Source organism: Camelina sativa, chromosome 13 (genome assembly GCF_030686135.1).
Source record: "Camelina sativa cultivar CO46 ecotype springtype chromosome 13, ASM3068613v1".
Lineage (NCBI taxonomy): Eukaryota > Viridiplantae > Streptophyta > Magnoliopsida > Brassicales > Brassicaceae > Camelina > Camelina sativa.
The window spans coordinates 6,792,126-6,804,712 of NC_141892.1; the positions used below are offsets into that span (position 1 = coordinate 6,792,126).

The 12,587-nt window shown below is 35.2% G+C and overlaps 2 protein-coding genes and 3 pseudogenes across 3 annotated transcripts; 1 reads left to right on the top strand and 4 right to left on the bottom strand.

Annotated features, from left to right (window-relative positions):
- Positions 1 to 51: 51 nt before the first annotated feature.
- LOC147929254 (uncharacterized) lies at positions 52 to 1,529 on the bottom strand. Its single transcript, XM_087481408.1, has 4 exons — positions 980 to 1,529; positions 743 to 877; positions 389 to 608; positions 52 to 242 (listed from the first exon to the last, which is right to left on the bottom strand). Exons 1-3 carry the CDS (start codon positions 1,388 to 1,390, stop codon positions 402 to 404), a joined length of 753 nt encoding a protein of 250 aa, XP_087337534.1. The 5' UTR covers positions 1,391 to 1,529; the 3' UTR covers positions 52 to 242; positions 389 to 401.
- A 1,950-nt stretch (positions 1,530 to 3,479) lies between these two features.
- On the bottom strand, positions 3,480 to 4,148 carry LOC147929255 (uncharacterized; annotated as a pseudogene).
- A 48-nt stretch (positions 4,149 to 4,196) lies between these two features.
- On the bottom strand, positions 4,197 to 5,274 carry LOC147929256 (uncharacterized). The gene is made up of 4 exons (XM_087480541.1): positions 5,128 to 5,274; positions 4,794 to 5,037; positions 4,591 to 4,686; positions 4,197 to 4,357 (listed from the first exon to the last, which is right to left on the bottom strand). The coding sequence occupies exons 1-4, from the start codon at positions 5,272 to 5,274 to the stop codon at positions 4,197 to 4,199; spliced, it is 648 nt and encodes a 215-aa protein (XP_087336667.1).
- Positions 5,275 to 6,431: 1,157 nt separating this feature from the next.
- On the bottom strand, positions 6,432 to 9,575 carry LOC147929257 (uncharacterized; annotated as a pseudogene).
- Positions 9,576 to 10,317: 742 nt separating this feature from the next.
- Positions 10,318 to 12,383, top strand: LOC104735738 (phenolic glucoside malonyltransferase 1 pseudogene; annotated as a pseudogene). The gene has a single exon (XR_015578041.1). The product of XR_015578041.1 is annotated as a phenolic glucoside malonyltransferase 1 pseudogene (transcript).
- The last annotated feature ends 204 nt before the right edge of the window (positions 12,384 to 12,587 follow it).

The window sequence follows — 12,587 nt, forward strand, 5'->3', positions numbered from 1 at the left end:
TGACTGTATTATCTGACAGTATAGCTCTCCACTCTTAAACTATATATATAATTAAAGAAACATAATTAATTAACCATTAAACTTCATAATTATATCGCACAACTTATTAAGTTGCAGGTTTAGGTCACATTACACAGCAAACAATGATAAAAACCAAAGTCCACCCAGATCCAACTCGTAGCTATAACTATAGCTGGAAGCCTCGGTCTTCTGGTAGCCAAAACATCGATCAACATAACCATCTGCAATTAAGCTTGAAAGTATTAGAAATTTCAAAACAAGAGAACCTTCCAAAACTACATTCGCTCTTCAGCAGATTAAAACAACTACTAAGTTGTTCCCACCGAGCAAAATGACTTAACATATATATATATATATATATACTTACCTATGTAATAGTCTTAGATAAAGGGTTTTATAGGGGCAGGTCTGCAGAGAATGGGAACAGGATCTCGAGATTGTCCAACGAAATTCATGGCCTTAGCCTGATACTCCACGAGAGGCCCACTCGGATACTCCCGAGCCATAAACGTTATATACAGCTTCCAACTAGCTCCTCCAGCATTTGTAGTGGCTCTCACAATACTATCAAATTCCACAGTCTTTCCCTTTAAGTAAGCAAAAAAAAGAAAAAGAAAATGATCCAATCTTATATTTATTAGAGCTGACATATCATTCTGAAGAAAAGAAAAGAAAAAAAAAACAAAGCTTAAATTATTCTAATAATCGGAGTACAACTGACCTTAACCTCGTTGAGTTTCTTAACGCACATGGAAGCAAGACCCGCCAAGTACTCCCTATTAGTCATGTTTCCATAAGCTGGTCCATCCAGATTCTGAATAGCGCCAATGAAATTGAATGGATCTGGTAAAAACCCCTAAAAAAATTGAAGGCAGACAGAGTATATTAAAATATATAGTAGTAGTTTGTTTAGGAAGAAACGATGGCATTGAGAGAGAGAGAGAGAGAGATTACTTACTCTATCCTCCAAAGCCTGGATCCTCTCTTGGCGGTATTCCATGTAATCATTCTCGTTAGCAAAGCTGTCACGAATCTCTCGATCTGATTCGTATTCCCGACCATCAAAGCTGTCCACATCCCACTCCGGTTCCGGTTCCGGTTCTTCCACGTCTTCTAACCCTCTGTATTCCCGACCGTCTTCTACTTCGCCTTCGCTCTCGCTCTCGGTTTCGCTTTCGCTTCCATCGCCTACTTCGCTCTCGGTTTCTTCGCTTTCAGTTTCGCTTTCAATGTATTCTTCCTCGACCAAGTTTTGCTTTTCCATCGGCGAAAAGTTAAACTTGTCTGAAACTCGTTTCGCCGTCACATCGACATCGTAGCTCATCACGGTAGTCATCGTCGTCGTCGCGGAAACCCTAGAATTGTCCATTTGTGAGAGATTTGGGAATTCCTCCAGCTAGAGAGAGAGAGAGGCGACGACGATACAACACGGTTACCAAAAAATACTGATGTATGATACTCGTAGGCTGTAATTTATTTACAGATATGCCCCCACTCAGTAGCAATTTCTTTCCAAAGAAATATGGGCCATGCATTATAGGTATCATCAAACCCAACCCTTAAAACCCACCCAAATAAATTTTACGACTATACGGAGCGTATCATCAACAAACCAATTGCTTTAATTTGATATGGTTCTAGCTTGAACAGTGATAGATTGCAATAAAGGGGTGGGCTACTAGTGGGCGTTCGGGTACCCTTTCGAATTACGGGTCAGATATTACGGGTTTTCGGGTTTAGAAATATTGTATATCTAAGGTCTGGAATTTAAGAGCATCTTTATAGAGGATTGATCCATTTAACGACCTCATGATACGTCATACACTTGATTCCATTCAACAATAACTTGTAGCTTAATTTACATACTAGATCCGGACCCGCACGTACGTGAGGGATTGTTTTCAAAAACCAAGCTTTCTTTCTTTGTATTTGTGTCTGTAAATGTTTGAAAATAGGTTATAATTGGTTTATGCCAAAGTTATTTAACTTATAAAGAAAAGGAAATCAATTCTTTATAGTTATTTGGTTCGCGTTTATAATTTCTTATAGAGAATAAAGGAGAGTAGAGAATGTGTCGTGAATGTAGTATAGAAGATTTGATGTGAATGTAGTATAGTTTTTTTTTTTTTTATCAAAATCAAATCTTTCTCAATTAAACTATGTTAGCGAGTCGAACTCGAAAACTAATTGCATATTGTACTCTTGATTATTATCCAAGTTATTGTAGTACTTTATAGAGCATGATACAATTTTTTTTTTGGGGAATCTAGATTTGATTGAGGTACCTATAATTGAATAATTAGACTACAAATCCTATAATTTAAATCTATTGCATTTATTAAGTCCAACCTAAAGTTATGGGCTAACAATTATGTGTTAGGCTCGATTTAGTCCAAAACAATAATCTCTTTGTAATACCCAATAAAACATGGAAACCGATTCACCAAACCAAAAAAAAAACAAAGTAACCGATTGCAATGGAAAAAAGTTTCGGTGATAGTCCGACGGTAAGAGGCGAAAAGTTGAACCTTTTTCTTCCACATAAACAAACTCAATTGAAACATCAAGCGACATCTAATTTCATCAATAATTGGCCGAATCTAGTGAGATCAACACTATGTGTGTTATTATAGGGCAAGGTAAGCAATTTCAGTTTCTTTATATTGTATTTCTTCTGGGTTTTTGATTTCTATCATGTTTTCATTCTTCTTTTATAAATCTTGTTTTCTTGCAAGTAATCAATGGATCAAAATTGAGATGGTTAGTCCACGATCAACGCCCAAAGCAAGGTTTGCCATCTATCAGGTTGGTTAACTTACTCAATTATCTGAAATTTGTTTTAGATGAAAATTAGATTAAGGAAATTTCCAAATTTGTTTTTCAAATTAATCTCTAGATCCCCGATGATGACAGTTTTGAAATCTAAATCGGGATCCTCCCCTTTTGATTATATTGCTTTGTCATATTATCATTATCTATGATTAACAGGAAAAATGTTTCAAAAATTTAACCATCAGCTCTACTTCTATACTATTCTTGAATCCACATACTCCTCCCATATCCAAATAATTAATCTTGAAGCGTCTAGGACATTTTTAGGTTTCTAATGTCTTATTGTAGACTCTTTCTTTATAAAAACTGCGTTGAACCGATCTTAGACAAATGTCATGAAAAAATAGGTCCGAACTGAAAGTCTTAATAGATTTCAACATGATAGGTAATGCAATGTTTGCAAAGATATAAAAAGAATGTATAGCAACTTAAACAATTTGATTTCATGTAAGACACATAATCCACCATTGATCATCACTCACGCCTTCACCAATAGCTACCTGTAATTCAGCCAACCGAGAATAAGCCAAAGCAATATAAAGTAAACCAGAAGTTCTAAAACTTAGTGTAATACTTAAATAAATACATACCTAAGTAACATAAGTTACTTCGTGTCCATAAATTGCCTATATGTTTTGAAAAACTTCTTTGAACACCAAATTCATGGTTTTCTTTTGTGGTTTCCCATCTTTATCAACGATTAACACCTTAAGCCCCTTCTTAGAAGTAACTCTTGATAAAGCAACATAGAGCTGGCCATGTGAAAAACATGGTCGGGGTAAATACAAACCAACGTTGCTCAACGACTGTCCTTGACTTTTATTAATGGTCATTGCAAAGGCGACAACCAATGGCAATTGTCTTCTACGCATGATGAAAGGAAGTTTTGTGTTTGAAGGTGTTAACAATAATCGTGGGATCAACACTTTATCTCCAACTCTATCTCCTGAAATGATAATAGCTTCCAAAACAAACTTTGCCATTTGTGTAATCTGTAAACGTGTATCATTCATTACCCCACCTCTTGCATCTATATTTCTTAATAGCATGACTGGACATCCAACCTTTAACCTAATGATGTGGTTCTGAATCCCAGAAATCTTTATGCTGTTCAAGAACTCTGGAGTCATCATTGGATTGTTGGCAGAACGCTTATCAGAAGGATCAATAGAGTCTGAACTTAAGTATATACGTTCTTCACCTACAAAAAGATTTTAATAGTTATATAATAGTTGTAAGATTATTAAAACAACATAATAGAAGAATAGATCCTTACCTTCTAGTTGGTCAAGCATAAAGTCGTTGATAATGCCCACATCCTCATTTGTTGGGCACAAAATTGCTCATTCTTGGAAAAATTTAGGATCAGTCTTATCCTTCAATAATTTTGGATCTCCATAAACCTCCCTGGTTATTGCTTCTATGGGATCACTTGCATTGTTTATTAGTAACTCATCGGGGATATCAATCAAAACCTCATTGTCGTTAGTCTCCGAGAGTTTACCTTCTCCAACAGCAACAAAATTTTATTACCATTAAATTGATTTATCCTTGCTAGTCGAAGTAAACAGGTAACGATGTTGTTGCCTGCGTTCTCACCAGAAGCCTACATGGTATCAGCAAATTTATCCCATAATGTACAGGTCACACAATTATCACTGCGGATTTAAGCAAAATCTTGTAATATACTTATTCAAAAAAACCATATATACAATGATATAAATAATTTCAACTTACCCTGTGTCCCGTAGCTCCACCTCCAATCTCTTAGAAACTTTCCCATTGTTATCACTTGTTTCATCACACCAATGTTCACGACTTGGCCAACCAAATCTACAGGGGTAAAATAAGAAAAATCTTATACTTATATATATTGTAAAAAAAGTAATACAAACTTTTGTATTACAAACATACCTATTAAGATGTTTTCATTGAGAGACCATCTTCAGCAATTATGCTTTCAAAGCTCTTCAAGTCCAAATACCAATCAGTCGAGAGCGAAGGAGATCGGCTTATGATTGTGGTGTTAGTAAAAGACATCTTTAAAGCATGTGATGTTGCCCTATACTTTCCCATAGACTTAGTCAGCTGAAAATTCTCCACAAACCTCCACTCTCCAGCAACTACCATTTTGTGGAACTTGTGAACATGATTCTTTTTAACAATGGCATGGATTAGAGTTCCCTATAGTCAGCAACTAATATATTATTAGTCACGTAATAATATACATGGTTTAAAAATATAAGTAGATAGAGTAAATGAATAGAATCTGACCTCTACATCAGCTAAGATCATTTCTATGCTTTCCCCATTGTAAATCGTATATTGTCTCCACTCATGAACGATCTGCACTTGGATCTTCCAACTCGTCTTGAAAGGTTTTATGTTAGCAAGACTGGTGAATCCATTATTTGAAGCCATTTTCTATGTGAAGTGTTTATCGTTTTTTTTGTTAACGATTTTTTGTGTTCGCCATTCGAATTATATATAGTTGTACAATTTTCAATTAAGTTGCGAGTAAATGAGCAAAATAATAATGGTAAGTAGGAGTTATTTGGTGTAATATTTTCTTGTTGTTTTTGGAAACATTGTATCCGATAATTATGCTAATTATTATCATTTCTTTGTTAGAAATGTCTTAATTTGAGTGACTGGGACATAAGGTTAGTTTCCCTTTTCAACATGAGTGATATACGAAATTTTGCTAATGTTTGATTTTACCTAATTATTAAATGCTTCATTTGCGTGATTATGAACACATAAATATATATTTGTGTTTCTTTAGTATTGGTATTATTAAATGCTTCATTTTCATGAGAATGAATACATAAATGTATATTTGTTTTCCTTTAGTATTGATATTCGTTTTTGTTTAAGGTATACAATATCTTCCTAATTATAGTAGTCATTACTTTTTCTTATGTAGAGAATTATGTTGTGTTTGGAAATATTTCGATCTATTGGACCACTATATTTATTACGTATATTGGTAATGGGTCATTGGATATTACACGTTTGGGTCACTCGTGTTACCACTAATTTAAATGCCGAGACTTTGTTGAATGAAAAAGACTTTGTTTAGTTATACTAATATATAATTTGACTCTGAATTGCTTATACACGATCCGAATTAATTATACTCGGGTCAGAGAAGGATCCGCGATTTTTGACATCGACATTTACTTCAATGTCCTTCTTATCTTGTATGCTTTTAAATTTATTCAGGGGCATTTTATGTCATATATTTTGATGTGTCATTTTTGCCTTGAAAAAGTGCTTCCTTTTTAATAGTATAGATATATGAAAACTATAACTTGAATGCATTATGCATCTTAGTGTCGTGTCAGGAGCTTTTCCCATAAGTCTAGTATACAATTTTTTTTTTCAACCTTTGCCACTGATTGCGCATGTAAGGTTAGATCGATGGTGGATTTAGCGCTTGGTCGCCAGAGTATGGGAAAGGGAGGTTTATAATGTCCAGCATGCATACCTCATCACCTTGGCTTGATACTCAACAAGAGGCCCATTCTCATACTCCCGAGCCATAAACGTTTATATAAATTAACCTTCCATCGAGATCCCCATCTTACCGTAGCTCCAACCATATATATCCACCAGTTAATTCCACACAAAATCCCTATCAATGTAGTAGTGAGATTCAAATCACATATGATGATCATGGATCCATACTTTGTCACTTACCTTGTCGTCGCTGAGTTGCTTAACACACAAGGAAGCCAGATGTGTCAACTCATCTCTATTCGTCAATCGCTAGTTCTTTCAGACTACAAAAATCGTATATTCTGTTTGCGTAAACTGGTATAATCAAACCCCTGAAAAATCCCAAGAAATACACATAAAAATTAATACTTTCGTAATCTTCTTTTGTATAGTAATCTAAGACAACTTTACGAAACCGTTGGAAATTATATACAATAAACAAAAACATACACATTTACCTTACTCTCGAACATGTCGCTCTTGTGAAGACGGTAATCATTATAATCGCTCTCGTCGATGAACTGCATGCTTACGAACTTCGGGATCTGATTCGTATTTGCGACCATCGTATCCGGTTCTTTTTCCGGCACCTACTTAAACCTTAGATGGTTCCAGACGATATAGTCATCCTCGCTATCACAATCTTTGTCGTCTTCCTTCGACTTTGGGGGTTTTCATGGGAGAAGAGGCAATTACCTCCTCGTCGACCTTGTGCTTTTTCATGGGCGAAGAGTCAAACTTCTCCTCATCCGCCCTTAATGAGTCCGTCTCTGAAGCTCGTTTCACCGACACAACGTTGCTCCGTGTGGTAGTCACTAGTCGGAGAAACGAACAAACCCTAGAATTATCAAAAACACATATTTGACTAGGTGATACCCCGTGCTACAGCACGAGATTATATATTTTGTTAATTATATTTTTTGTAATTTGTATTTTTGTAATGTAATTTTTTTATTTTGACTTATTTTCTTTGTTTATAGTAAATTAGAAATTCTAATAGAGTAAGTAGTTTGTAAAATGTAGTTTTTCACGGAAACAAACGTACCACAATATTGGATAGTAATTTTGTAAGAGAATAGATACTCCGCAATATCTGATAGTAGTTTTGTAAGATGATAAACACACCACAACATCAGATAGTAGTTTTGTAAGAGGATGAATTTTTCTTTATTTTGGTTTGTCGTCGAAAGAGGAGAAGTTGCTTGTTTTTAGTATGAGATATTTTAATGGTTAGGAAAACATTGTATTTATAGTGAGATTAAATATATATAGGTTATCATTTAGAAGTTAATATTTGATATATCAAATTTCAACAAAATTGAAAAAAACCAATTTAATTTATAGTTTGATAAAAGACATGTTTTAACAGATTTAACTCAAACTTTTTTTATATTTTAAAATTTTTAAGAGTGAAAATATTAATATTACTTAAATATTTTATAGACTTAAATATTATAATATTTTAAACTTTCGATAAAGTTCAAATATTTATAATAATTTAAACATTATATAAAAATTTAAATATTTATAATCTTTTAAACTTTTTAAAAAAATGTAAATATATTATAATATGTTTACTTTTTAAAAGTTTAAATATGCTCAAATATATAACCAAATTAAACTGTTAAATTTGGATACCTGATAAATCAAGTTTTCTGCTCATTTGTACTCAAAACATATTAGTCATATATTTATAGTGATTATGAACCATATTCCAAAATATTTTGTCAATGTGGGATATAAAATACACATTTTCTGTAAGTTTACATATATATAATTTATGTGGTTTTTATTTTTTCCATCTATACTAATCATAATTAATTATTATAATTTCGTTAAGAAAATATTAAAATCTAAACTAAATGATGATTTGTTTTTATTTAATTGTATTAAGTTGATTTGTTGTTTCCGTAAATATCTCACAATATAAAAGCAAATCAAATAAGTTTACATATATATACAATTTCGTATTTAATCTATTGATTATTTTGGAAGCAACAAAGTCACAATTGATAAGTATTAAAGATTTCTCATTATTATTAATATTTGTAATAATTATAATGATTAAGTATGGTAGTAGTAATATTTGATATTACTGAAGTCATTAAATACTCTAATACCAGTTTCCTTATTTATAGGGATTATATCGCTGTTTGGTTGTGTGTTTAACTATTCTTGAATCAAATAATATACAAGATCCGAAAATTATTAATCTGGAGAACAAACAGATCCGCGAATTTTTTTCTTCTATTTTTGGGTCAGAGAGGATCCGCATCCCGACCCAGTTAGTTTTAAGTGATCGACCCAAGGGTATAATGGTCATTTAGATAAATCGAAACTATAGGTTAATTTAATTGAATTAAGTGATTCTCTAATCATTTTTAGTGAAAAACGTACCAAAACAAAATCATGGTTCAATTTAAGTCTAGTGAGTAATTCAGCTTTAATATAATAGATGTTACGATCTTAATGTCTATTAATTTTCCAATGTCCCGTACCTAACGTCAGTACCCGCTTCGAAGGCTTATATGGACAGGAATCCGATAATAAAAAGGCCCAAAGTGTCTCCAGCATAAATTTATGCTGAACCAGGAAAATTACGACTTCTCATGGTTCAACGTGAAGCTGGAGAGATAGCCAACAAGAATGATGGAACCATTTTTATTCACAAGACCACTTTTGAACTATATACTGCTTCTCTATATATACTAGTCTATACTTTTGCTGTCAAAAATATGTTCTGCACTAAAGAAAACTAACCATTGACCATTATTGTCCAACAATATCGTTCAAAATTACGGTGGGAGCTAACAATAATAAAAGAAGGCATGGGCGCATGTATATATATATTTTTTTTACTGCACTATCATCGTGTTACATCTTAGTTTATCATGTTATCTCTTTACCTAACTAGTCGTATAACATAATGATTTCCATAATTTTGGTTTGAAAAAAGAATGATAACCATTAGAACACGAGTAAAGAAGGTATAATAAGATCACGAAAGGAATTCCGTGTAGTATTGCAAAAAAAAACCTTACAAAACACTCTTTTGATATTGATATGTCATTCCAAAACATTACAAAGAATACTTATAGTTAGTTCCACTTTCCAAGAAGACTAGTATGCAAATAAATCTTACCTTTGCCACTGATTGCATATGTAAGGCTAGATGGTGTGGGTTTAGGGCTTGGTCGGCAGAGTATGGGAAAGGGAGCCATAAACGTTATATAGACCTTCAATCGAGATCCCCCACTTACCGTAGCTAGCTCCCACAGTATTCACCCTTGCTTGGTAGAGAGTTTAACAAGTCCCAGATAGTCCAAACTCACACATAGCCCCTTGCCTGGTAGAGACTAGAGAGTTTAACAAGAAATTATAAGTACTATACAGTTATGTCCTCAACTTTCATTCAAATCAACTGAAATTAGACGACCTTTTGGCTACGTCGTCCCAATCCCACTAATAAATAAACCTTCCTTTGTGAGATGACCGAACGTTAAGTAATTATTGATTATTCTTACCAATTTCCACACGCTCTCCCTATCAAACAGTGAGATTCATAAAATATACTTTGATTGATCAGGATTATCATACTTATCGCTTACATTGTCCTCGTACGTCAAATCATCTGTATTAGTCTTATTTTTACTCGCTGTGATCCAAACTACCAAAACAAAATAGTAGATGCCGTTTTTTGTAATCTGGTAAAAACCTTGAGAAAGCTAAGCAACAGGGATAGTCTCATGATAACATACGTAAGATTTTATATAGTCTTACGTTATTTACACGGAAGCGCATATTAGCACAACATGGAGACAAACTAGAGATCGATCGAGCCTAACTTCAATATGTCTTCATCATCTTGACAAGCTCCCGCCTCAACTTCAATATGCGTTGTTTACAAGGAAGTGCATATTAAACTGGCCTAGTATCGATCTATTATTGGATTCAAATGACCAACCTCTTCTTATACTGAAAAGATAATAACCCCATATCAAATTAATGAAGCCATGTTATTCCTTTATTCATCTAAATCTTGTCATCTCGTTTTCACAATAGTATTTAATGGGGTGAATTGCACTTAGAACTACTTTATATCAAACTTCTAATGTGCAAGAAAAGCTTTTAATGTGCCGACATAAAAAAAAAAAAAAGACTCCCTATCCGATGTTATTATCGTTTCAGTGTAGGATTACAGTCCATGAAATTGTACGATCCACAATGAAATTACACGTCTCATATGCTATATAATTTTTTTAATATTTTTTAATTAAATTTGAATTTTTCAGCTGTATATATAATACGAATATGATGATCACATGAGAGAACTCATAACATAACACACAATAGTGAGCAAAGAAATGGCTTCATCACTTAATATCATCGAGGTAGCACGAGTCACCCCTTCGAACTTTGACTCGTCTGAGTCCCTCACTCTCCCACTCACCTTCTTCGACCTTCAATGGTACAAACTCCACACGGTTAAACGAGTCATCTTCTATAGACTCACCGACGCAACTCGCAATGTCTTCGAGTCAGTCATCGTCCCCAAGCTCAAAGCCTCTCTCTCCTCATCCCTCTCCCACTATCTCCCACTGGCTGGCAAACTCGTTTGGGAACAACTAGACCCCAAACCGAGCATCATCTTCTCTCCAAATGACGCCGTCTCATTCACCGTCGCCGAGTCAACAGCTGATTTCTCTAGTTTATCCGGCAACTTACCGTTCTTCTCCATTGAATTATACCCGTTAGTCCCCGAGTTAAGTGTCTCCGACGAGTCAGCCTCCGCCGTGTCGTTTCAAGTCACGTTATTTCCAAACCAAGGGTTTTGCATTGGCGTAAACGTACACCATGCAGTTTTGGATGGAAAAACGACAACCATGTTTCTCAAATCCTGGGCTCGCAAATGCAAAGAAGAAGAAGCCGCACACACTTCCCTACCACAGGATCTAACCCCATTTTACGATCGTGCCGTCATAAAAAGTCCAAGGGATTTGGATACAGAGGTCTTAAACGTTTGGCACTCATTAGCCAAAATGTTCAGCGGCGGTAAAGAACCCGAAAATCCCAAAAGCTTAAAGCTTCTGCCGTCGGGGGAGGTCGGTACTGACGTGACTCGATACACTCTCAGTCTCACTAGAGAAGATGTTGAGAAGCTTAGAGAGCGACTCAAGAGAGAATCATCTGTTTCCTCCTTAGCAACGAAGGAGCTTCGCTTATCGACATTTGTGGTAGTTTTCTCGTACGCATGGACGGCTTTAATCAAAGCCAAAGGCGGTGATCAGGAGAGACTAGTCGGGTACGGATTTGCGGTGGATTGTCGAAGCCTCATGGATCCACCGGTTCCATCGACTTATTTTGGCAATTGCATTTCTGCTTGTTTTAAAACGCCCATAAAGGCAGAGACGTTTATGAGTGAAGAAGGGTTTTTGGCTGCTGCGACATTAGTTAGTGATTCGGTTGAGGCATTGGACGAGAGTGTAGCATGGAAGACTCCAGAGCTTTTGGAAGCATTTGCGACTATTCCACCAGGAGCACTACTTCTCTCCGTTTCAGGTTCGACCCGGTTTGGAGTATACGGGTTGGATTTCGGGTGGGGCAGACCGGAGAAAGTGGTGGTTGTGTCGATTGATCAAAGCGAAGCGATTTCCATGGCAGAGAGCAGAGATGGAAATGGTGGTGTGGAGGTTGGCTTCTCTCTCAAGAAACATGAAATGGATCTTCTCATTGATTTGCTTCATAACGGCCTAAAAAATTAAATCATTTTTCTTTCTTCACAAGAAAAAGAAAAAGGTGATATAAGGCTAAGCTTCTTCGTCTCCAACAACGTCCAAACATGTACACTAAGTCAATCGAAGCGGAAGATTCGATTGTAGGCTTTGTAGCTGTGCATTTATTCTCTCTTTCTACTACTTGTTTCTGCTCTGTTGCATCACACAACTGCTACCTGTTGTATGCTCTATTTTATACTCTGTTGTACCTCAAGTTTACTCAGCTGCTAAGCATATTTCTGTTATGTTGCATTACTCCACGATTCCCTTCTTTTGCTCTGATGCACTTTGAGGTTTACCCAGCTGCTTATAAATGACTTGTTGTTATGAGCTTAAAACATGATTGGTTGAGCTCTCACTTCTTGGATCTTCTCAATAAGACACCAATGTTCACCACGTCACTTCATTCCATGTGACTTCACATTGAGCTGTCTTGGCAGATAAAAATGCCTTAATTTT